At 48.0% G+C, this 27,023-nt stretch overlaps 1 protein-coding gene across 1 annotated transcript in view; it reads right to left on the bottom strand.

Moving 5' to 3' along the window:
• The window catches only part of SLC17A5 (solute carrier family 17 member 5), an 80,454-nt gene extending 53,934 nt beyond the window's left edge, over positions 1-26,520 (bottom strand). The window contains exon 1 of the mRNA XM_075338436.1: positions 26,108-26,520. Within this exon, the coding sequence (XP_075194551.1) occupies positions 26,108-26,207 (100 nt within the window). The 5' untranslated portion in view covers positions 26,208-26,520. The remainder of the gene's footprint in view (positions 1-26,107) is intronic.
• Between the last annotated feature and the right edge of the window lie 503 nt (positions 26,521-27,023).

The following is a 27,023-nucleotide window of genomic DNA, read 5'->3' as shown; positions in this document are numbered from 1 at the left end:
GTACTGTGCTATATTTTTTTTGTACAGACTATACTTACTCTAGTGATCTGAAAAGCACACTCTTGGAATCTGTCATGTTAATGATGACCATATGGCTTAGCATAAGTTGAAGGTGATATCACAAACATGATGCGAACAGGGTCTCATAGTAACATCTTATAAAGAAGTCTTGTTCCCATATCAGAAAGCTGAACCAGAAACAGCTTATAAGAAATTGCTCTGTTCAGACTGTACACAGAGTAATCCAAAGCCTTCATTGTCAACAGTTATTGAAACGGCCCTCTCATCAGATAATATTGCTCTATATAAGAGCACATAGTTGTAAGGACAACTCTTCTATTAACGGGGTTGTCCTCTACTCGGACAACCCAGTCTCAATCACCATGTTTACCTCTGGTCAAATAAAACTTATACTCACTTACAGGACCATTCCAGCAGGGCAGCTTCAGCTAACCACTCACTTCCTCTTGATGTTTGATAAATCCAAAGGCGAGACAGTGAAGCCAACACTGAATGGGCACACGTGACGTAACAATGTCACATAAGCCCTGAGAGAGTGAGTGTCGACTCTGCTGGAACAGCGCCAGCATCGGAGGGGAGTATAAGTGATGTCATTTTAATAAGACAAACATGCTGATTGAGAAGAGGTTGTCAGAGTAGTGGATGACCCCTTTAACAGAAATAGTCCAAGTAAATATACTGTACTGCCTGGCTAATTGGAGTGATCAAATAATCCAACAGACACATAATGAACAAAAAACATAAGGTGACATTGTAAATGAGGCTACAGAGTTGGTAGTGTGTACGGTTGAATCCTTGGTGTGTCGGCCAATTACATTTTAATAAAAGAGTTATTACCTGTTCTACGATATCGCAGGATTCATGTTTATATTTTGTTTTACACCTTAAGATGCTGAACTAAAAAAAAAAAAAGCATGGATTCTGAGAAATTGCATGCCGCTTAATTGTATTTGCTCATGATGCAAGAAGCCAGTGATATCTGTTAGACATTGCAGGCAATAATGAGATTATAGTGAATATGTTATACTATAAGAGAATGTAGCAAACACATGTTCATAATACACATCAGTGGAAATTCTCCATTGACATGTGTAATCTATATATATATATAATTGCCTTATTCTGTCTGTCTGTCTTGCTCCAAAATTATGTCGTTACAGTAACAACCGTCGCATTGGTCGCTCGCCTCGGCTCCGCCCCCGCACGGATTGGCCGCTCGCCCCGGCCCCCTGCACGCATTGCCCGCTTGGACAGGCCCCGTCCCCTCACGCATTGGACGCTCGCCCTGGCCACGCCCCTTGCACGCATTTTCCGAACCCACACGGAGCCCCGACTCCCAGGTGACTACTGCACCCCCGGAAGCCCACACCGGCAAGACAAAGTGGAGAAAAGCCGGATGTGTGAAACCACTAGCCTACCCCGGGCTCCCGGCACACGTGTGCCGGAGCAGGCTGGTAATCATAGTACACATCGGGTAACTATAGAAACCGCTTTCCTTAGTTACCCGATGTGTAACATGGTTACTAGCTTACCCCGGCTCCCGGCACACGTCAGCACTGTCACTTTGAATAGTTACTTACCTTTTCTCCACTTTGTCGGATCCGGCGCGCTCCCGTGCACTGTGTACACTACAGTGGTCGCGCGACAAGCTCCGATCACGTGTTGTCATGTGACCGGAGCATGTGACTAGGAAGTTGCGGCGCAGCCACTGTACTGTACACAGTGTATGGCTGCTTTCAGACGTCCGTGTTTAATCAGGTACCAGTCACACGCATGGTTATGGTCATACGTGTGACATCCGTGTTTGCATGCGTGTGACAGGTACCGGAGAAAACACGGGTCTGTGAAATAAAAATATTTTTCATATTTACCTGCTTTCTCCGGCTCTGCTGCCTCCCGCTCCTGACCGCCTATCAACACACACACACTGAGCACATATATATATATATATATATATATACACATACCAGATACACCGAGAGCATACACACACTGAGCACATGCATGTACACACACACACACACACACACACACTGAGCACATACATAGCAGACAGACAGACAGACACACACATTGCAGACACACATGGATACACCGAGCGCATACACACAGCGCACATGCATGTATACATACACACACAGAGCACATATACACACATGGATACACCGAGCGCATACACACATATCGCACATGCATGTACACACACACACACACACACACACTCTGCTGTATGCTCACCCAGCGATGCGGTCCCCGGCACTGAAGTCCCCAGCGCTGTTCCCGCTTCCAGCTCCACAGGGCACTGAATACTCAGTGAGTATAATGAGCGGTAATAAGGAGCGGGAGGCAGGATCGCTGGAGAGAAGTAAATATAGAAAATATTTTTATTAAAAAGACCCATATTTTCTCCGGTATGTTTTACACTGATGTCACACGAATCACATCAGTGTGCGATCCGTGTGACATCCGTGCTACCGGAGATGCCAGCGTGTGTGCGTGCGGGGTCATGAAAAGTCACACGGTCCCTGTGCAAACATGGACGTGTGAGGCACATCATAGAATAACATGGGTACGTGTGACATCCGTGCTAAAAATGGATGTCACACGTACCTAAAACACGAACGTCTGAAACCAGCCTACGGCAGCGCGCCGGATCCGACAAAGTGGAGAAAAGCCGGATGTGTGAAACCACTAGCTTACCCCGGCAGACGTGTGCCGGAGCCGGCGTAGGCTGGTAACCATGGTACACATTGGGTAACTATAGAAACCGCTTTGCTTAGTTACCCAATGTGTAACATGCTTACTAGCTTACCCCGGCTCTCGGCACACGTGTGCCGGAGCCGGCGTACGCCGTTAACCAGCGTACACATCGGGTAACTATGGAAACCGCTTTGCATAGTTACCTGATTTGTACCATGGTTACTAGCTTACCCCGGCTCCCTGCCCATTCAGATCGTTGGTCTCCCACTGTCAAACACGCCGATGCATGCTGCACAGCAGGAGACCAACAAGCAAAAAATGAAACATCATTATTCAAGACTTACTGATCATATTATTATTAAATCTGCTAACCTACATACACATTCTAGAATACCCGATACGTTAGAATCGGGCCACCTTCTAGTACCATTATAAATACACTACTCAAAAAGTTAAGGGAACATTAAAATTATACATTGGATATCAATGAACAAAAGGTGAAATCTTTACTGATATAAATTGTGCCATTTTCTAAGAACATAACTTATCACCAAATTGAGGGCTGGATAACAAATCAACACAAAAATCTAAGTAAAATACTAAAATCACAGGAGTATCCCATGTGTGTGAATCCAGGAAAACGAATATTGTGACTTTGTATGGCCCCCAGGCCTGTATGTAGTGCTGTCAATGTCTGAGCATGCTCTTGAAGAAACATGGAGCTTTGAGGGATTTCTTCCCAGACTTTTATGAGGCATTACGGAGTCCCCTACATAGTCAGCATAAAAAAGCTGTTGCAGCATCTCAGGTGAAATCCTTCATCCAGGATAAGTGACGCAAGACAAGTCTATGGGATCCTCTTGGTTATTGTGTCACAGAAGAAAAGCAGACTGCGTTCCAGGGGTATTTTCAATTTCCTTTAATTCACCAAGTCAGGCATCATTTCACCCTACATTTGTGCTTTAGTATATGCTTGATAAAGCCCAAATGTAGGGTGAAACGTTGCCTGACTTGGTGGATTAAAGGAAATTGAAAATACCCCTGGGTCGCTGTCTGCTTTTCTTCGGAGTCCCCTACATAGTCTGTGGAGCCACTTGACAGCATAAGGTTTCCTAATGCATAAAGTCTTAGCATGAGGACCAGTCAACATCTTTACCAACCAGGAACTGGTTATACTCTGACTATGAGGCTTGCCATTATTTTGCTCCAAGTGGACCATCTCGCTATGTTTCTGAGAATTTCTTTTCAATACCCAAAAGCATTCAAGGTACACTTGGCCATCATGTGGAGGTCTGTTGTGGCCCTCAAAGAATATGTCTCCTGAGACCATCACTGACCCATTGCAAACTGTTCATGACATGTGCTCAGTGTGAACCCACACATCTGCAAAGAAAAGGGGTCTATCAAGCTGCACAATGCTGTGCTGTCTCACTATAGACAGTCAGGCCCACATGCCACCCACAAGATCGTTAAACCAGAAACTGCACACCAGTAGCCCAGTGGAGGTAATTTTGTAGGGCTCCGCAAGTACTCTTCAAGATCCTTCTTGCATAAAGGAGCAGACATCCATCCTACCTGTGGGTTGATGTCCTATGGACCTATAAGTCCCTCCTCGTATAATAGCCCATATATGATATGCTGTTGATACTGTGCAGGGTGACATGCAAATCTTCTTGCAATGGGATGATGTGCTGGACTACCTAATGGGCTGTTGGCAATGCCTCATGCTATAAGGAATGAAACAAAATTATGGATAGGACAACAGTACCTCTTTTTTGGGGGGCAGGGGGCGCTGCCTGGCTGTTGACTCTAATGAAAAAATTGGACAGCTTTTCATCCAGAAAAGTAGGATGATTTCTCAATCGTCATCTGTGTGCTGTCTATATGCAAATCAGTTTTTTTCTCAGCAGCTATTATTCATTTACAAATCATTAACAGGACCATTTACAGTGTTCTATGCTACATAATAGTAATGTATCCGTCAAAAACAGATGCCATTGGGATGGTCCATGTGGCATTCAATTTTTTTCTCACACCTATAGACTCGATTACATGAGTCTCGTCCAAATCACATTCACTTACAGCATGTTGCAATTTTTTTCTAATTACGAAATAAGCTGAGAAACAATTGCAGATCTGCACTGCCTCATTGAATAACATGGGTCTGATTACAATACCTTGTTTTCTCACCCTGTGATATATTAGGGGTGCTTTCATGTGACAAGCGATGTGCCGATCACCCTGTGATATATTATCTAATGATTGGCACATTGCAGAGCTTGTTACATCAAAACACCGCACTGTAAACCAGTCTGAGAGAAGAGTGAAGTGTGATCTGGGCATGTGAGCCAAGACTGCTGTCACTCAGAGAGGCAGCACCGTCCCCATCAGTGACGCGTCCTGCTCAGTTTGTCCAATTCCAGTTTCCAGACTGAAAGGATCAAAGCTAAAACATCAACATAGAAATATGGGAGCTGTAGAGAGACCAGCTTACAGGAGCAGGTTAGGTAGTAGAAGTATATCAGGAAAGTGGTGGATGTGCCCACGGGAGATTAAACCTGTGGATTTATCTGCGGACAATCTGCAGATTTTCTGGATTTTCCAGATAAATCCACAGGTTTCAGCATGTACAGACACTCCTCATGTTATCCTATGGGACATGGGGATTGCTGTGTCCATGCTGCGTATACGTGCGGCTGCGGATTGTCTCGCAGCCGCACGTAATTGCATGTCAATTCTTTCTGCGGAATTACCTGCGGAAACCCCGGCCCTCTACTATGGAGATAGGGCCGGGACTTCCGCAGGTAATCCACAGGAATGTCCGCAGGTTTACTGCAGCTATTTTGCTGTACTACCACAGCTAAAAATAGCTGCGGATTCCGGCGAACAGCTGCGGGAAACCTGCGGCCGTACCTGCGGATATATCCGCAGGTACAAACTCCCGTGGGCACATAGCCTAACAGTGTCTCCCCCCAGCCTGCACCATAATGTAATCAGGCCTCCAGCAGTATTGTTAGGCTGGGGCCACACGGGGATTACTGCCATCCTCTCGCACGACACTCTGCTCACACTGGCAGTACAGCAGAGCTGAGTGTCATGCGAGTGTCCCTGCGACTGAGGTCTGACCGTGCGAGCAGACCTCAGCTGTGGGTGGCGAGCCAGCACTGAGGAGGGGAGGGAGGGATTTATCTCCCTCTCTCCGCCGTAGCTGGCTATTGCCATTCTCGCACTGCACTCGCAGTACACCGGTGTTTCTCTCGCCCCATACACTTGAATGGGTGATAGAGAAAAGTTTTGCATTACAATCGCAGCATGCTGCGATTGTTTTCTCGATCCGATTAGGGCTGAGAAAATAATCGCTCATGTGCACTGACACACAGGCTAACATTGGTCCTAGTGGAATGCGATTTTTTTATCGCACTCCACTCGCACCGATTATCATGCCGTGTGGCTTAGGCCTTACAGCGTGTCCCTCCTTGGCCTATGTATCTGGACTTTAATATAATAAGGCCTAGGTCAACATCTAGTGGGCAACTGTGTCTTTGTTCTTCTCTGCATTGGACTCAACCAATACAAGCCTGTAGTTTCTGGAAACTTCTCCATATAAAGTCACATACTCAAAAAGTGTGTGTGAACCCTTTCCCATCAAGGGGGTGGATCTAAGGAGAGGTGGAACAATCAGCCACATGTTTAGTTAGATGAAGCGGTGTCTGGTGAAGGGCTGGGATCTGTTGCTGAGGCCAGGTCCTGGTACCCATGTATGGATTATTGAACAGTGAAGAGTGGCTGGCACGTGGGACTGTGTTGTCTCGGCCACGCTGCTGGATTTCAGGAACTCATCTAAGGACTGTTGTTGCATTTTCCTTGGCGTTGGATTGCTGGGTGGCGTACTCGGATCTGTTTCCTTTGTGTGCATTGTGGACTCTAAAGAACCATTTTGATATTGGATGTTCTATGCTCTCTGACTTAATAAATATCGTTGGATTGTTCCACAAGTGGTAGTTAGAAACAGTTAGGACAAATGAAAAGGGGGGCGGGGGGGGGGGGGGGGTTACGTTAGTAGTGGTAAACTCCTATAAGAAAGAGAATGTCTATCTGCTAGAGCAGGGGTGGGATATATCCGGCCTGATGACCTTTTATGTGGCCCCCGGGCAGATTCCCGGGGGCTGCAGAGCTGAGGCTGCCAGCCCTTTAAATCACCACATGCGCTGCTTGTGCGAACCAATGGGCTCTCCCGCTGTCTAGTGTCAGCGTGTTCAGCCGAGTGTCCCCGCCCCTCTGCCCTCCGGAGCCGAGTGTCCCCGCCCCTCTGCCCTCCGGAGCCGAGTGTCCCCGCCCCTCTGCCCTCCGGAGCCGAGTGTCCCCGCCCCTCTGCCCTCCGGAGCCGAGTGTCCCCGCCCCTCTGCCCTCCGAAGCCGAGTGTCCCCGCCCCTTTGCCCTCCGGAGCCGAGTGTCCCCGCCCCTCTGCCCTCCGGAGCCGAGTGTCCCGCGCTGTGTGTCCGGCGCCTGCCCTCTGTGGCCCGTTCAGTGCTTTGTGGCCTTCCAGTTCTGTGTACCACCCCCCACAGTTGTGTGCAATGCTCAGTGCTGTGTATCGCCCGAGGTTTTGTGTCCCCCCCCGTGATATCAGGGCTCTGCAAGTGCTGTGTGCAGTCCCCCCAGTGCTGTGCAGCCCCCCGTGCCCTCCAAATGCGGTGTATCACCCCCAGTGATGTCTGTGCTCTGAAAGTGCTGTCCTTGCCCCCAGCCCCTCTTGCCATGCCTGTGCCCCCAGCCCCTCTTGCCATGCCTGTGCCCCCAGTGATGTCAGTGCCCTCAGCCACTCTTGTGTTGTGTATGCCCCCCCAGCACCTGTTGCGCTGTATATGCCCCCAGCATCTCCTGTGATGTGTATGCCCCCTCAGCCCATCTTGTGTATTCCTCCAGCGTCTCCTGTGATGTGTATTCCCAGCGTCTCCTGTGATGTGTATTCCCAGCGTCTCCTGTGACTTATACATCACATTGGAGATGCTGGGGGCATATACATCACAGGAGACACTGGAGACATACACAACACAGGAGGGGCTGGGAGTATATACATCATAGAAAGGGCTGGGGGCATATATATGTCCCTAGCCTCTCATGTGATGTATGTGCCCCCAGTGTCTTCTGTTATGTATATTCAGGAGTCCCAGCGTCTCCTATCTGATGTATATATGTCAGTCCCAGTGTCTCCTATGTGATGTATATGCCCCCAGCCCCTCCAGTGATGTATGTACCTTCAGCATGTCCTGTGATGTATATACAGCAGTCCCAGTGTTTCCTATGTGAAGTGTGTGCCTCCAGCATCTCCTGGGATGCTGGGATGTATATACAGTGTATGTTATGTGATGTATATGATTTACCAATCTTATTCTCACAAGGAGTTTACTGTGCTCCAGACCGAAACAAACCTGAAAAAGCAGCTGTGAGAAGAAACATGATTAGTATTATCAAATATCACAGCCGCACCACAGACAAGCAGCTCCGGCCACCATAGTAGGGGTGAGTTAATTAATTGTTTGACCAAATATAGCAGGCTCATTTTCACATTGATAATTTTGTGCGGCCCCCAAAGGTTGGTAGAAACTTCCAAATGGCCCCCGGCAGAAAAAAAAGTTCCCCACCCCTATGCTAGAGGGATTTGTTAAATCAGTAATCCACTGCACTAAATTTGGCATATGATTGCCAGATCTAGGTTTAAACATTAGACAGCATTATTAAACTCTGCCCTAATGGGCCATTCACACTGTTCAATAAATCCCTATAAAATGAGATTTAGTCACACTAAATACATTCTATAATGTATGATAACATCTGTAATACCTAGGTGAGTGAAAGAGACCCAGTGATGGACTGGAGTGCCTAGGGCCCACAGGGGAGGCATTCCCCACTGCTACTCTACGTAGACATTTTACCTGTTCATACTCCAGCCTCATGCACATTATGTGAGATAGTACAGTGCGTAAGGCCTCATTCACATGCCAGTACTTTTGATCAGTATTTATATGCCAAAGCCAGGAGTGTCTACAAATTGGGGCTTTTGAGCAGCCCCTCCCACCATGACCACCTATAGTTTGTTTTCATCAGGCACTACTGGCTAGATTTTTTTTCTATTCACTTGAGGTTTCTAATTATTGGTAATTGTTTGTCCATTATTCTATTAGCATATAAAAAAAGTTATATCTTATAAGTAATCCTTGGATAATAAATTTTTCTTGATTAATAAAACTGCGTGTGCCTCTTAATGAATTGGCGCATTTTTTAGCTTATGTTCACCACCACAAGAAATGGACTACAATCACAAAATGGTTTACAATTCTGTTGTATTTACACCACTTTTGTGGAGAAAATTATGTTGAATTTCTTGGTCGCCCTCACCTGTGCCCTGTTTTTATAAATCTTTGCTCTCCTTTAAAAAATTCCCCTTCTCCCACATATAGCCTAACCGAGTTCCCCTTTTCCCACATATAATCTATCTAGCCTAGTCCCTTAATCTGTGCCAAAACTGCACCTCACACCCGCGTCCTGAAGTCTCTAGTACTTCGGGGGTCACACGATGAGGTCCCTTCACTTTCGTCAACATGTGAAGTTCCGCACCCTTAGGGAGGGTAAGGGAGGTGGGGGGGGGGGGGGAATAAAGTCAGCTAGGAACAGTGTTACACAGGCACAGGGATACACAAGAAGTAAGGGGGGGGTGTGATTTACACAATGCCTGGCGTGACACACACTCGCTCCCAACCCTGAAAGTCTGGGAGACCCTTTTCACTTATCCCAGTGAAAAAAAGAGTCCTGCCAGCCCAGTAGAGCTGCCATCAGCTCCTCATTAGAGCATGTGGCTGCTATGGTAACCTCACTGACCAGCCTGCCCACAATCTCATCATGGCGGGGGGGCAGGGGCGGGGGGACTATAGAAGCTGGGCAGATTGGCACCTCTGCAGAAGGCTTCATTTAGCATAGCTTTTCACTGCTCTGCTAATCTGCATCCATGCACACTTTCTCCTCCTGTGCTGTCGCCAGGTGTTGGAGTCAGACTGACACCTGTGAAGGAAAGGTGTTACTGTCAGTGGTACTTCTGCATACGTGTCAGTCTGACTCCAACACCTAAAGCCAGCTCAGCAAGAGAAGGAGGAAGCACATCTATATGAATGCTGATTAATTCAGCAGGTAATAGCTGTGCTAGGAGCCTTATATCTCATGTCAGTGTTGGTCCTTTAGCAGGGCCCACCAGAAGATTCCCCGATTTCCCAGTGGGCCAGTACAAGTCTGTAGAGACCATTTAGTAAATGATCTGAAAGTGATAGCAACAAATGAAATGCAGACTAAATCCCCATGATATGGATTGTGTTTCAGTAAAATAGGGTGACCAATATTCCACAGATTTTTTAGAAAACAAGTATCACCTGGGGGAAATCTGTTTATGAAAGGGCTGAGCCTAAGAGGAGACTTACCGTATTTTGTTGCAGCTATCAACCATATTAGAAACTTTACTGTACATTATATAGAACAAATTCCACCATCCTTATCTTTCCCCTGAAACTTTATGTATACAGAACAAAAATATTTATGTACCGTAATTATGATTGCTCATCTAGCAGATTGGCTACATACTATACCTGAATAGTATCAGTTTTTTTTCTGCACATTACATCACAGCTAAAGTAGGATACAAATGTACAGATCATTCCTGCTCCTTAGAAAAGATGTTATTTGCCTTGGGATGTTTACACATTAAAACATTATTGAGCAAAGTGTTCTCTTGCACAATGTTCTTAAATTGTAGTTGTGGATTTTAAGCTAGCCAAGAGCATGAAATGGTAAAAACAAAATAGCGATGTAAAGCACCTCCTTCAGAAGACTGCCATGGCTGATCATTTGCTAAAAAGCTGAGGTCAATGATTAATTGCATGAGTCAAATGTTATATGTACTGTTTTCTCTAAGACCCGATTTAAAAAGGTTTGTATCAAACTTGTAAGTTTTTCCCCTGGCATAGGATATTGGACACCTTACTGGATGCTGGGGGGCCAAAGATCCTGAGACTTTGGAGAGACTTTTCTGTTTGGGACGTAGGTTGAGCATGCACCCCTCTGCTTCATTCATTCATTCTCTATGGGATAGCTGAAGAAAGCAGAGATGGGATTACCTCCAAACTAGTTACAACCCTTTTTTAAAGTTTGTGATCATATGTGGGTGTGAATATTTCCACAAATACATATGCTTTGACCGTGATATTGCAGCAATGCAAAGTCATGAAGATGTTTGTTGTACAGGGCAAAGCACCAGTTACTATTGGTTTTTGGTCTTGAGTTATATATGGGTAAAGTTAGGCATAAATTTTATGCGACACGTTTTACAAGCTACTTTGACACAAAATTGCGGCCGAAATATTGTTTTGTCATAGCCGGTAATAATTTTATCGTGTTTAGCAGCAAAAGTTGAGCTAGTATGCCAAATTTCAGAATCATAGCCAGTATAGAACTCTAATGGCTATGTGCCAAAGTTTGCAAAATCCTCTTAGCTGAAGCCGCAGGCTTGGTGGGGGGGCCTCCAGTGAAAGGTCAACCGTGCCCAATGTATTTGAGATCTGGCCCTAAAAATGTACAGAACCTCTTTTCAGACATACATGTACATCCTTATACATTTTCAGCAAAATCGGAGAAGGTCGAGTGGGGACGATTTTTAAAACTGGTCCACTTGATGTGGAATGACCCACATGTATGTTCGATTTTAAACCATGAGAATAGGAGGAGTGACATCCAATTGGTATTCCGTATGTCATGCGAGCATGTGATTTTTATTTTTTTTGTTGCCTAGCATCCGTATGCAATACATTACTTTTTCTCAACAACTAATATTCTACAAGCATTTACAGGACCATTTACAGTGTATGATGCTACAGAATGGTAATGTATTTGTAAAAAACAGACAGCATACATATGATGTGTGTGCCATCCGTTTTTCTCTGGCACTCATTGAATTGTATTGGCAAGTCTTGACTGATTTAGGCATCCACTAGCAGCATGCTGCGACTTTGTCATCCCAAATCTGGATGACGAAAAACAAAAAAAAAAAAAAAAAAAAGTTATTTGCTCTGCCTCATTGACTAACATGATTTTCCCTTATTGCCCTTGTCCGATTCATATGCTCATGTGAGCGAGGCCTAAAGAGGATGCATGGGAAAGCCTGCAGTTTCCTGAAATCAAGCAGACTATAGACATGGATTACTGAAACCATGTCCTGTGGTCTGATGGGATCAAGATAAACTTAGGCTGCTTTCACACTATGTTTTTTTAACATGTGTCATGAACTTTTTTTGCAAAGAAAAACGCATGTGTTATTTTGCAGGATCCTGTCACTTGAAGTTTATGGGCGGGGATTGGAGTCATGTGATCGGGAGTGAGGGGAACTGAAGGTGATAGACTGGGAGCCGACATCTGACAGCTGCGGTAAGGTAAATATCGGGTAACTAAGTGAAGTGCTTTGCTTGAATACCCGATATTTACCTTGGTTACGAGCCCGCAGCTGCTAGGAGCCGGCTCCCTGCACACGTAACCAAGGTAAACATCGGGTAACTAAGAAGCGCTTAGCTTGGTTACCCGATATTTAACTTGGTTATGAGCGTCCGCCGCTCTCAGGCGGGGGAGGGGGAGAGAGGGAGGGGGAGAGAGGGAGGGGGAGAGAGGGAGGGGGAGAGAGGGAGGGGGAGAGAGGGAGGGGGAGAGAGGGAGGGGGAGAGAGGGAGGGGGAGAGAGGGAGGGGGAGAGAGGGAGGGGGAGAGAGGGAGGGGGAGAGAGGGAGGGGGAGAGAGGGAGGGGGAGAGAGGGAGGGGGAGAGAGGGAGGGGGAGAGAGGGAGGGGGAGAGAGGGAGGGGGAGAGAGGGAGGGGGAGAGAGGGAGGGGGAGAGAGGGACTGATCACGCCAGGCTGGTTTCTGGGCATGCTCAGTAGAGCAAGCAGAATCCTGTCTATCAGCATGCCAGCGTTCACATGCGTTTGCGTGCAGTATAGTCAGGATCCAGCGATTTGCAGTATTTGGACGCAGCTCAAAAACGCTACAAGTAGCGTTTTTGAAAAAAGTTAAAAAACTGCAAGTCGCTGGATCCTCATTTTAACGCACGCAAATTCATGTGAACGCATGTTGACGCGAGTCCATTGCAAATGCACTGAAATGAAAACGCATTTGCACTGGATCCGTTTTTGCGTTAAAAAAACGTTCATGACGCATGTTAAAAAAACGTAGTGTGAAAGCAGCCTTATTTGGTTCAGATGTTGTCAAGAATGTGTGACGGTAACCAGCTGAAGGAGTAGAAAGACAAGTGTGTCTTCTTGCCTACAGTCAAACATGGTGGTGGGAGTGTCATGGTTTGGGGCTGCATAAGTGCTGCCGGCTGTGGGGAACTACAGTTCATAGAGAGATCATTAATGCAAACATGTACTGTGACATACTGAAGCAGTTCAAGATCTCCTCTCTTCAGAAACTAGGCCTCTGGGGTCGTTATTATGTTGGAATACTACATAAACACCTCCAAGATGACCACTGCCTTGCTAAAGAAACTGAGAGTAAAGGTGCTGGATTGGCCAAGCATGTCTCCACACCTAAACCCTATTGAGCATCTCTGGGGCATCCTCAAAACAGAAGGTGGAGGAGCGCAAGGTCTCTAACATCCACCAGCTTTGTGATATTGCCATGGAGGATGAAAGAGGATTCCAGTGGCTCCTGTGAAGCTCTAGTGACCTCTGTGCCCAAGAGAGTTAAGGCAGTGCTTGAAAATAATAATGGCCACACAAAATATTGACAGTTTGGGCACAATTTGACCATTTTCAATTAGGGATGTACTCACTTTTGTGATATACTGTATACAGATAAATCAAATTATATATACACACATTAGAATATTTATCAAATAGGACAAATTATTGAGTCATTTTGAATCTCTAGATTGTGGTCAGCCATTCACTAACAAAGTAAAAGCAACGTAATACATTTCATATGTGGCAGGATTGCTGTGGATTTGCACATGGAAATTCACAGTATAGGTATGGGCGCACGCTGCGTTCTGTCAAGTGCAGAAACAAAACGCACCCTCTGGCAGACTGGACAACTGTAAACACTGCGTTTGTCAAAAAAAAATGCATCCAAAACGCATGCATTTTGTATGCGTTTTGCATGCATTTTTTTTTTTACAGTTTGGTCCCACGGCAATTCAGCACTGCTACATGCCCGCAGACACAGACAGAGTCGCGCGATGAGAATGAACTTCACCCGACTTCATTGTCATACCGCGGCTCTGTGTGTCGCGTCCTGATTAGCGGTCACCCGTGAAGGACTCACCGATGACCGCAAATCTCCTGACTGAAGTGAGCAACGGTGCCGTCACTCAGGTTACCCGCGGCCACAGCTGGAGTCCTCCACCTGAGAGTGGCGGCCGCGGGTCACCTGAGTGACGTCATCGCTGATCGCGCAGCTCACATCAGTCACTCGGGCGACTTTCTGTCACAGTTGGAGGATTCAGCGGTGGCCGCGTGTAACCTGAGGGACGTCATCGCTGATCGCGCGGCTCACTACAGTTGCTGCGTGGAGCTGACAGCGAGCGGCGGTGTTCTACGGCCGCTCCTGTCAGCTTCATGTAGCAGAGCTGAAGGCGTCCGGGGACCTTGTGTGGATTACGCCGGACCTCGAGGGCTGTTTGGGGATTTTAATAAAGTGGTGAAAGAGGGTGTTTTATTTTGTCTTTTATTCCAAATAAACACACAACGAAAAATCCTTTATTTTCTTTAACTTACAAATTAATCATGGAAGGTATCTCGGGGAGACGCCTGCCATGATTAACCTATGACTTAGTGGCAGCTATGGGCTGCCATTAACTCCTTACTACCCCGATTGCCACCGCACCAGGGCAATTTGGGATGAGCCGGGTAGAGTCCCGGAACTGTCGCATCTAATGGATGCGGCAATTCCGGGCGGCTGCTGGCTGATATTGTTAGGCTGGGGGGCTCCCATAACATGGAGCTCCCCATCCTGAGAATACCAGCCTTCAGCCGCGTGGCTTTATCTTGGCTGGTATCAAAATTAGGGGGGACCACACGTCTTTTTTTGTTATTTATTTATTTTACTGCACGATATAGACCCGCCCACCGGCGGCTGTGATTGGTTGCAGTTAGACAGTGGTCACGCAGCGTGGGGGCGTGTCTGACTGCAACCAATCATAGGCTCCAGTGGGCGGGGAAAGCAGTGAATACAAGATGGAATAATGAGCGGCCGGCATTTTCAAAAGAGAAGCTGCCAGAGCAGTGTGACAGCTGTGCAGCGACGTGTCGGTGATCAGTCAGTGATCGGTGAGTATGATAGAGGGGGCGAGAGGGAGAGACAGATAGAGAGACAGACAGAGACCAACTGACAGAGAAAGAGACCGACCGACAGAGAGATTGATAGACATCGACAGAGAGAGACTGAAAGACCTGCGTTTTGTTTGTCAAAAAAGCATGCGGAATGCAACAAAAATGCAGTCCAAGTGCATTTTGGTTGAGTTTGACCCACATCATTGATTTCAATGGGTGGAGAATGTAGCTACAACACACAAAAGAAGTGACATGCTGCTTTTTTTTCCGCAGCGATTTTTGCCATCCAAAACGCTGCTTTTAAAAATGCAGCGTGCACATTGAATTTTCGGACTACTCACAGACTTTGCTGGGGAAGTAGAACGCATGCAATTTGGCACTGAAACGCTGCAGTTTAAAATGCAGCGTTAATGCGGGAAAAAACGCAACGTGCGCACACAGCCTATATCACACTTACAGCCTTCCTGATGAGATTTGAAGAAATGTCATCAATATGCCTTGGTAAGAGTTACAATGTTTTGGATGAGAGCATCAGAGTTTGGTCATTGAGTCAGCTTTAGAGATAAACTCGAACATCTGTGAGTTTGCCTCAGTAGATAGGGAAACAATCGGGTAGTCCAGCCGCACTTATCACCACATCAGGAACCAGGGACGTAACTACCGCGGTCGCGATTGCGACCGGGCCCGGGAGGTTAGGGGCCCGCGGCCGCCAGGCAGATCAGCAGCCAGCTCCTCTCTGTGAGAGAGGTGCTGCGCTGTTCTGCCGCAGACCACGCGGCGCGGCCGCTATATGACCCGGACGCCGCCGCTGACACCGGGCCCCCCTGCCTGGTGTCAGCGGTGGCGTCACCGCGCTCCCGTCACTCACCGCACCGCGCTCCCGTCACTCACCGCACACGGACTGCAGTGCTTTCATATTGCATAGAGTGGCCGGCGCCGCTCTTTGCATCATCAGTCTTCCCCCGTGCCTGCGGTGACGTCACTCCTGTGCGACTGCTGTGTGTGGTGAGAGCACAGAGCGCAGGAGGACGCCGACCGAAGCCACGGGGGAACGAGGACAGAAGTGAGGACGAGCAGCGGTGAAACAAGTAGAGGAGGTGAGTACAGAACTGCGGTGGAAGGAGAAGAGAGATGAGTACTTGTTTTTTTTTTTAAAATAAATCAGTGAATACACGGGGAGGCTGGCTGCAGGACACATGGAGGCCCTGGGGGGGCCCTGGCTGCAGGACACATGGAGGCCATGGGGGGCTGGCTGCAGGACACATGGAGTCCTTGGGGGGGGGGGGGGCCTGCCTGCTTGACACATGGAGGCCCTGGGGGGGGGGGGGTCTGGCTGCAGGTCACATGGCCCAGGGCCTCCAGGTGTTCTGCAGCCAGACCCCCAGGGCCAAGGACTCCATGTGGAGGCCCTGGGGGGGGCTGGCTGCAGGACACATGGAGGCCCGGGGGGGGGGCTGGCTGCAGGACACATGGAGGCCCTGGGGGGGGGGGGGCTGGCTGCAGGACACATGGAGGCCCTGGGGGGGCTAGCTGCAGGACACATTGAGTCCTGGGGGGGGGGGGGGTAGTCGAGAGGCTGGCTGCATGCCTCATGGTGGCCTGGGAAGGGGCTGGCTGCATGACACATGGAGACCCTGGGGACTGGGGCTGGGGAGCTTGCTGTATGACACATGGAGGCCCTTTCGAGGCTGGCTGCATGATGCATGAAGGTCTATGGGGCTGCATGATACATGGAGGTCTATGGGGCTGCATGATACATGGAGGTCTAAGGGGCTGCACCCCAGGGCCTCCAGGTGTCCTGCAGCCAGGGCCCCCTCAAGGACTCCATGTGTCCTGCAGCCAGACCCCCAGGGCCAAGGACTCCATGTGGAGGCCCTGGGGGGGGGGGGGCTGGCTGCAGGACACATGGAGGCCCTGGGGGGGGCTGGCTACAGGACACATGGAGGCCCTGGGGGGGGAGGCTGGCTGCATGACACATGGAGGCCCTGGGGGGGGTGCTGGCTGCATGACACATGGAGGCCCGGGGGGGGGGGGTGCTGGCTGCATGACACATGGAGGCCCTGCGGGGGGGGGGGGGTGCTGGCTGCATGACACATGGGCTGCAGGGCACATGGGCTGCAGCCCAAGGACTCAATGTGTCCTGCAGCCAGCCCCCAGGGCCTCCATGTGTCCTGCAGCCAGGCCCCATGGAGGCACTGGGGGGGGGGGGCTTGACTGGCTGCATGACACATGGAGGCCCTGGGGGGGCTAGCTGCAGGACACATGAAGTCCTTGGGGGGGGGTGCATGCCTCATGGTGGCCTGGGAAGGGGCTGGTTGCATGACACATGGAGACCCTGGGGAGCTTGCTGCATGACACATGGAGGCCCTGGGGGGGCTGGCTGCATGATGCATGAAGGTCTATGGGGCTGCATGATACATGGAGGTCTATGGGGCTGCATGATACATGGAGGTCTATGGGGCTGCATTATACATGGAGGTCTATGTTGCAGCATAATAAACATGAAGGACACCTTATACATGGGCTATATGGGTGCATTATACATGGAGGAGTATAGGGCTGCATAATACAATATGAAGGTTTATGGGGCTGCATTGTAATACATATAGGACTATGGGGGCTATATTATAATATATGGATGACTATGGAAGCTACTTTATACATGGAGGACTATGGGGGTGCGTTATAATACATGGAGGACTGTGGTGCAGTATAATACATGGAGGACTATGGGAAATGCATTATAATGCATGGAGGACTATGTAGCTGCATTTTAATATATGAAGGGTTATGTGGGACCCTTTATACAATATGGAAGGCTATGTGAGGGCCATTATTGTATTTGGAGAACTATATACAAGGGGGGACAAAGATACAAGCATGGGATGGGAATGTTTTGTGCTTAGGGAAAAAGGCTGTTTCCCTCAGCACCCAGCTTTCCCATGCTCTGATATGGGAAAGCTGGTGTAACGCCTGCCTGGATCCACAGACTCAGACGGGCTGTAATTGGACAGGCTAGAGGGAAGCCACTCAACAAGTAGGACCCCAGAACCCTGAAACCCTTTAACCCCCATACAGGGATTTGGAATTACACAGGACCCTGGAGATCACTACCTGTGGAAGGCTACAGTCTGATGAGAGTAGTAGTCAGGCAGGGTCAAACCAGGAATTGCGGAACAGGGACAGAATCGGCAGGCAGTGACGTAGTCAGCAAACGTAGCAGAGGTCAAATCCGGGTTGGGCAGGGAGGTACATAAACAGCAGGCAGATGGGTAGTCAAAAACACACAGAAGTCAACAACGGAATCACCAACAGAATAGGACGTAACAGGAGCCAGGAAATCAGAACTATATCTGGCAGTAATCATGTGACAGGAGGGGAAATAAGAAGGGTGTGGTGTCTTCCCATTGGCTGTAGCTGAACGCTGGCAACTTCAGCTGGAAGACACATGCCACCCACAGTCAGCCAGCGGTACTGCAGATCCCAAGCTAACCCAACCCAGTGGATGATCGGAGCCTGCGCCCACTGGTGCCGCTGGCATCAACTTCTCTCCCATCACCAGCACAATCCACGGCAGGAACATGGCGTCGCCTGGCGATCGGAGCAGAAGTCGCTGGAGCAGACTCCGGCGGTGACGTAACAGCTGGGTGCTGAGGGAATGATGTATAGCAGAGCATGGGAAAGCTGGGTGCCGAGGACAAGATGGATATCAGAACATAGGAAAGCTGTGTTCTGGTAGAGGGATTACAGATCATGGGAAACCTGGGTGCTGTAGGTAAGAGCCAAGTGTCAGCATCATTATCCTGTGTCAGTGTCATTATCCCGTTCCCCAAGTGTCTGTGTACGTGGAGGGGGGCCCCAGTCCAAATTTTGCACCAGGGCCCGTCAAACTCTAGTTACGCCACTGTCAGGAACGTATTAATAATTTGTCTTTTTATTTCATGCACAGGTCAATGCATTTCAGGAGTCTCAGCTCCCTTCATCAGGACAACAGGCAAAAGAACATAAATAAGATTTTATGTTCTTTTGCCTGTGGTCCTGATGAAGGGAGCTGAGACTCCTGAAACGCGTTGACCTGTGTATGAAATAAAAAGACAAATTATTAATACATTCCTGATGTGGTGATAAGCGTGGCTGGACTACTCAATTCTTTCCCTATCTACTGACACTACACCCGGGGCTGCAGCTGTTCACCTGGATATTCCTTGCTGTTATAGGCGTTGTGACTAGCACAACCTCTTGAGGTGAATGTTCACATTCTAGCTTCTTCCCATTAATTTTGGTAAAACCCTATTGCGCTTCTCCTTCCACAGTTTGTCATATTCAGATGTTCGAGTTTGGCAGGTCCAGACAGACTTAGAAAAAAAATCCAATTCGGGACCAGACGGCGAACCCCATATAAATCAATGGGGACCCGAAAATTGTGCTGTAAAGTAGTGGAAGGAAGGGCTAAAGGGCTGCAAAGCAGGACAGTTAGGCTATGTGTCCACGAGAGAATGTTGCTGCGGATTTTTGTGCCTCAAAATCCGCAGCTTTCCCCCAGAATCCGCACCTTAGCATAGCTGCGGATTTGACGCGGATTTGACGCGGATTTCGTTGCGGATTTTGATGCGGATTTTGTCCATTGTACTCTAATGTGTTTCTGAATAAAGCTTTGACTGTTTTGAAGGCAAAAAAAAGTCTCTTTGTGTCATTTCCTGTCCCAACCCTCCTTTCTTCTCCATTATCCATTTTGTTAGCAGTCTCACAGTGTGCTTATACAGAAAAGCTGCGGCCAACACCACTGGGCTCTTACATTCTAACAGGCTGTATATAATAACCCAGTGGTGGTGGCCGCAGCTTATAGCCAAAAAATGTGGTCCCATGTTCCCTTTCACTGTTATTTAAAAAAAAAAAAAAAAAAAAAAAAAATGTGCTCCGCTGTATTTTCACTGTCCAGCCCGATGCAAGCAAGCAACTGGGGGCTGTGCTTCTCAGCGGGATAAGGCTGAAGCATTCTCTGCCCCTCCCGCTGAGAAAAACAGTCCTCAGCTGCCCCTGAAAATGGCGGCTTCATTGTGAAGCGCCATTCTCAGGTGCTGTACCGAGGCTCATCCAGCCGCCCTGATGCATTTGGCTGGCTGGGTAATACGGGGTTAATGCCAGTTTTCTGCAAACTGGCACTAAGCCCGAGGTTCATAATGTCATGCCTGTGTAGACACGGCCATTATGAACCTCCGTTTGGTAATAAAGAAAAGAAAACACTTTTTGAAAAATTTTATTTGAAATAAAAACACACACACACATCCCTGATTCCCATCTTTATTACTCCCAAGCCTCAGAGGTTAATCCGGGACAATATCACAGGAAAGCTCTCTGCTGGCTGCTGGGAGCGGCAGAACTCACTGGCCGGGTCAGCTCAGTTCATAGCTGAGCTCGGGTCAGCTGACTTCAGAGCATCAGCTGACCCGGGCACAGAAGTCAGCCGGTCAGCTGACTTAATTCGCGAGCGCGGGCGGGTCAGCTGAGTGCACATCGACAGCTGAATAGTCGGCCGATGTGCACTCATCTGACCCGGGCACGGACGTCAGCCGGTCCCAGCAGACGGAAGAGAGCTTTGCAGCATCTCGTACACTGACGGCTGCTGGGACCGGCTGACGTCCGTGCCCGGGTCACATGACTGCACATCGTCAGCTGACTTAATTCGCGAGCGGGTCAGCTGACTGCACACCGACCAGCTGATGTGCCGGGCTCCGATGTGCACTCATGTGACCCGGGCACGGACGTCAGCCGGTCCCAGCAGACAGAAGAGAGCTGTGCAGCATCTCGTACACTGACAGCTGCTGTGACCGGCTGACGCCAGTGCCCGGGTCAGCCGGGTGCACATCGGAGCTGTCATGGATTATCGTCGGGGGATTCAGGGAGTAATAAAGATGGGAATCAGGGATGTTTGTGTGTTTTTATTTCAAATAAAATTTTTCAAAAAGTGTTTTCTTTTCTTTATTACCAAACAGAGGTTCATAATGGCCGTGTCTACACAGGCATGACATTATGAACCTCGGGCTTAGTGCCAGTTTGCAGAAAACTGGCATTAACCCCTTCAGATTACCCAGCCAGCCAAATGCATCAGGGCGGCTGGATGAGCCTCGGTACAGCACCTGAGAATGGCGCTTCACAATGAAGCCGCCATTTTCAGGGGCAGCTGAGGACTGTGTTTCTCAGCGGGAGGGGCAGAGAATGCTTCAGCCTTATCCCGCTGAGAAGCACAGCCCTCAGTTGCTTGCTTGCATCGGGCTGGACAGTGAAAATACAGCGGAGCACATTTTTTTTTTTTTTTAAAAGAATTGTGAAAAAAGAGCTGGGATCCTGTTTTGCCAGCTAAAAGCAAGCAGCCTGTAACTAGCTGCTTTTAGCTGGCAATCCAGAGTCCGGACACAACACGACTACACTGCCACTACTCTACACTACAAAATGGTGAAACTTCCTCTTCCTGAACTATCCTACATCACTTCCTGCGGATTTGTTTGCGAGATCCGCACCAAATCCGCAGGAAAAAGAGCCTGTGGGAACAGACCTGCGGATTTCTTGCGGATTTTACACCTTGCATTGACTTGCATGGGAAAAATCCGCACCAAAATCCGCAACAATAATTGACATGCTGCAGATTTTTCCGCATCAAAATCCGCGGCAAATCCGCCGCGGAAAAATCCGCAGCATGGGCACAGCATTTCCAAAATGCCATTGAAATGGCTTGGAAGTGCTGCTGCTGCAGATTTTCGGCAAATCCGCGGTAAATCCGCGGCAAATCCGCGGCAAAATCCGCGGTAAATCCGCAGCGTGGGCACATAGCCTTATACTCACCGAGTCTGCTGCGTGGCTGTCACATTGCTTGCGAGTGTAGATAAAGCATATGCTACAGGCTGCAGCCCCCTGTGCTTATCTTAGCTGTGTATAAAATAGGAAAGACCCCATGTGGCTTTTTTTTTTTTTTTTTAAATTATTTAAATAAATAATGGAAAAAAAAATGTTGGGTGGTCCCCTAATTTTGATACTCAGCCATGATAAAAAAAAAAAAAGCAGACAGCTGGGTCTGGTATTCTCAGGAAGGGAGGGCACATTGTTATTAGGGCCCCCCAGCTAAAAATATAATCCTTCAGCCGCCCAGAATTGTCGCATCCAATAGATGTGACAATACCAGCACTTTACTCGCTTCATCCCGATTGCCCCAGTTTAGTGGCAGTCAGGATAATATAAGAGATAAGAAATTAATGACAGCTCACAGCTGCCAATAAGCCCTAGATTAGTAATGGTAAGGGTCTATGAACTCCCCCCCATTACTAATCCTGTAAGTGAGAAGAAATAATCACAAACAAAAAAATAAAATACAAAAAAACCAAAACACTTTCTTTCTCCAATTTATTAACCTCCCAAACACAAAGTCCTACATAATCCACACGAGGTCTCACGACAATTCCGGCTCTGCTACATACTGAACTCACAGCGCCTAGGAACATTAGAGAAGATAACTGCCCACTAAGGCTTTGAGCAGACACTGACTGAGCTGTAGCTGTGAGCGATGACGTCACTGAGTATATCTGCAGTCACAACTGGAGGTTCCCACGGTAACCCACCTGTGCCCGCAGGTAAGCTCACCTCAGATGAACTCACTGAACTCAGTGACCTCACCTTAGGTGAACCGAATTCAATCAGACCTGCATCTCCTGGCAGAAAAATACATTTTCTTTTGCCAAGAGATGCAGATTTGGTGCTGGATTTTAAAAAAGGAAAAAAGGATCCAGCTTCCAAAGAAGGATATGCAGATACAATCCACTTTTTAATTAATTTTTCTTTAAAAGCAATACAAAACTTTGTAGTCCTCACATGAATAACAGCAGTCACAAACAGTGAAAAACACCAGACATGTTTCTATCAGAGAATGATCCTGATAAGTCTCAACGAGTCTAAGGCTATGTGCGCACGTTGCGTCGGAGTACCTGCAGTTTATTCTGCACGTTTTCCTTCCCTTGGTTTTTGACCAAATGGCTTTTGACCATTTTTTAGCGCTAAAAACGCATGCGTTTTTAGTGCGTTTTTAGTGCTTTTTACCTGTGTTTTCACCTGCGTTTCTGCAGATGCGTTTTTGAGATCAAGACACTGAGAAATAAAGTTGAATTAGTCAAAAAGAATGAAAAAAGAGAAAAAAAGTATAAAATTAACTTTTAATAAATATATATGGGAAATTATCATTTTTAATGTAATAATAGTGGTTATGCACATTTAAACAGAAAAATAGCTAAAGTTTATTAATTTTTTACATTTAAATTTTCGGTTATTGTGTGTGTGTAAAGGAACATTAGAACCCATTAATTTTTGCCCAGAAAAGCATGCGTTTTTGGAGCCAAAAACGCAGTTGAAAAGCAGGTAAAAAAGCATGAAAAACGCAGGAATTGTGATTTTGGTTGCTTTTTGCCATTTCTCATTGACTCCAATGTTAAGGAAACGCTGCAGAAATGGCAAAAACAACTGACATGCTGCTTCTTTTTCAGCATGGTTTTTGACCACAAATATGCAAATTAAACGCTGCTGAACAAAAAGCAAAGTGCAGACAGGATTTCTGCTTTTCCCATAGACTTTGCTGGAAATCAAAAACGCATGCGTTTTAGCACAAAAACGCTGCCGCTAAAAACGCTGCAGAAACGCGGGAAAAAACGCAACGTGCGAACATAGCCTAAAGGGGGCTTTACACGGTAGCGATATCGCTAGCAATTTGTAGCGATAGCGAGCATGTAAGTACCCGCTCCCGTCGTGCATGCGATTATTTGTGATCGCTGCCGTAGGGATCGCACCATACTTACCTGGTCGGCGGCGTCGCTGTGACTGCCGAACAATCCCTCCTTCAAGGGGGAGGGACGTTCGGCATCACAGCGACCTCACCGCAACGTCACTAAGCGGCCGGCCAATCAAAGCAGAGGGGCAGAGATGAGCAGGACGTAACATCCCGCCCACCTCCTTCCTTCCGCATTGCGGCAGGTAAGGAGACGGTCCTCGCTCCTGCGGTGTCACACATAGCGATCTGTACTGCCGCATGAGCGATGAATCACCTGGATAAACAACCCTTACCGATTTTTGAGTTTGAGTTTGGGGCGACCTCTCCATGGTGAACGATTTTCACCATTTTTGAGGTCGCTTAAGGTCGCTGGTCAGTGTCACACGCTGCGATATCGTTAATGACGCCGGATGTGCGTCACTAACAACGTGACCCTGACGATAAAACATTAACGATATCGTAGCGTGTAAAGCCCCCTTAAGATCAGTCTCTGATAGAAACATGTCTGGTGTTGTTCACTGTTTGTGACTGCTGTTATTCATGTGAGGACTACAAAGTTTTGTATCGCTTTTAAAGAAAAATGAATTAAAAAAGTGGATTTTCTCTGCATATCCTTCTTTGGAAGCTGGATCTATTTTCCCCTTTTCCTGCCTTCAATATGCTGAACCAGCAGCGTGATCACGTGCTTCCGGGATGTCGGAGACTAAGACGGCTGTACTTTGGGGTGAGCTGGACCACCAAATGACTTCCTTGCTGGAATTTATACAACAAATTTCTGCACCAATACTGCATCTCCTGGCAGAAAACCTCACAAAATCTGCGGTTTTGATGTCGTTCCGATGCGGTTTTCTGCCAGGAGATGCAAATTTGGTGCAGACATTTCAGCATCAAAATACCGCACCTAAACTGTGTTTTTTTCGCCAGGAGATGCAGATTTGGTTCTGAAATTTATACATTTATGCATCTCCTGGCAAAAACTGAGACAAAACTGCATGACGTTTTGATGCTGTTTTCTAAGATGCAAATTTGGTGCTGAAGTGTCTGCATATGAGAGGGGGGGGGGGGGGGGGAGGATGTGCCCTACGCCCTTTCTACCACCATTTTTCAGCACAGTGTCCGGGTCCTGATAAACCTACAGGTTGTGCCATTCCCTCCAATACCCAGGAATTGCTACATGACTGATTATTGAAACTGGTGAGCCCAATCACCCTCCCATACTGCTGTGTGGGGTCATTGGAGAACCAGCTGTTCACTGATAAAATCTAGTGATTGATATACCCCCCCTAACATTGCAAAAAATAAAATTCTTACTGTGGGCTATGCAGGTTCTGTAGAAGAGTAAACATGAGCACCTCAGTGTCATCTGGCGCCCCACATAGCGGCTGCCATCACATGCCCGGTAACACCCCAACTGCATGAGGACAAGGATTTCCTCTACGGTAAAACTTGTCGTTAGGTATCAAGTATGGAGTATACCCATCCCCTGAATCAGTGCCTCCTCTCCACCCCAGCTTTCAGGTCTCCCTCCAGTCGCCTGTCAAAGCTGCCATGTGCCGGCTGCAGCCAATCAGTGTCAGTCGTCACATGGCATTGTTTATATCAGGAGAGCAGCAGGCAAAAGCCGATGGGGAGGATCAGGGTAGAAATGGAATGAGGAAGCAATTATATTATGTGACTGAGGCTGGGGTGTATATATATATATATATATATATATATATATATATATATATATATATATATATATACACACATACACATATATACACATACACACACACTGTATAGTATACATACTGTATATTCACAAACACTATTTATGCACGCACTGTAAATACACAAAATGACTATATACACCACATTGTATTTATGCACAGACACTATACATGGTGTGCGCCGACATCCAGGGTAAACTCCCCAAGACAGGATGTTATGTCCTACTATGTTTCCATAGGTTTCCTACCACACTGCTTACTGACAGGGCCTGTGAGCCCCAATGGGGACAGAGAATATGAATGTAAAGCGCTGTGGAATGGCGCTGTCCGAGTGTAATATACAGCGCACACACACAGGCTATGTGGAACACAACCACATACAAGTCACGTGACGCAGTCAGCTGATCGCAGCCCTTGTACGCGGCACAGGAGCAGGCACACCGCTCGCCCCCGGCTCTCACCGCTCGCCCCCGGCTCTCACCGCTCGCCCCCGGCTCCCGCAGGCTCTCACCTCTGGCAGGCGGGCTGTGCTGGATGCTGCCGCTCGCCCCATCGTGTTCTCCCAGCAGAGGGCTCCTGTCCTCTTCACTGTCGCTTCCCCAGCTCCTCATGCTGCTGAGCGGCCGGCAGCTTTGTGGTACGTAGCCACAGCTCAGCCCTTAGCCGGGTCCCGTGCTCGGAAATCCATGTCTGAGTCAGCAGCCAGCCAACACCGGAGACTCCTCCTAGCCTGCTGAGCCCTCCTCCAGGCCACGTCCGGAGTCCTTTTCCGGGAGACTTCCTCGGACGGGCTAGCACTGCAGGCAGGCGACCAGCCGCTCTGCACTGAGGAGACCAGAGCTGCGTGTGTGACGCTCAGGTTCTCACATTACACGGCAATGTCTCTTTTACCTCACACACGAATATGCTTTAGATTGGGGACGATACAGTACCACACTGCCCCCACAGAACGCACAGAGCAATGACACCACTGACTGATCCTGCACTGCTGCCCTCACACACAAATAACATACTGTACTATAGATACGGTACCACACTGCCCCCACAGAACGCACAGAGCAATGACACCACTGACTGATCCTGCACTGCTGCCCTCACACACAAATAACATACTGTACTATAGATACGGTACCACACTGCCCCCACAGGACGCACAGAGCAATGACACCACTGATCCTGCACTGCTGCCCTCACACACAAATAACATACTGTACTATAGATACAGTACCACACTGCCCCCACAGGACGCACAGAGCAATGACACCACTGATCCTGCACTGCTGCCCTCACACACAAATCACATACTGTACTATAGATACAGTACCACACTGCCCCCACAGGACGCACAGAGCAATGACACCACTGATCCTGCACTGCTGCCCTCACACACAAATCACATACTGTACTATAGATACGGTACCACACTG

The sequence above is a fragment of the Anomaloglossus baeobatrachus genome, chromosome 3 (assembly GCF_048569485.1).
Source record: "Anomaloglossus baeobatrachus isolate aAnoBae1 chromosome 3, aAnoBae1.hap1, whole genome shotgun sequence".
NCBI classification, from domain to species: Eukaryota; Metazoa; Chordata; class Amphibia; order Anura; family Aromobatidae; genus Anomaloglossus; species Anomaloglossus baeobatrachus.
The sequence above is the reverse complement of the archived record's forward strand: the minus strand, read 5'-3'. Positions and strand labels throughout refer to the sequence as shown.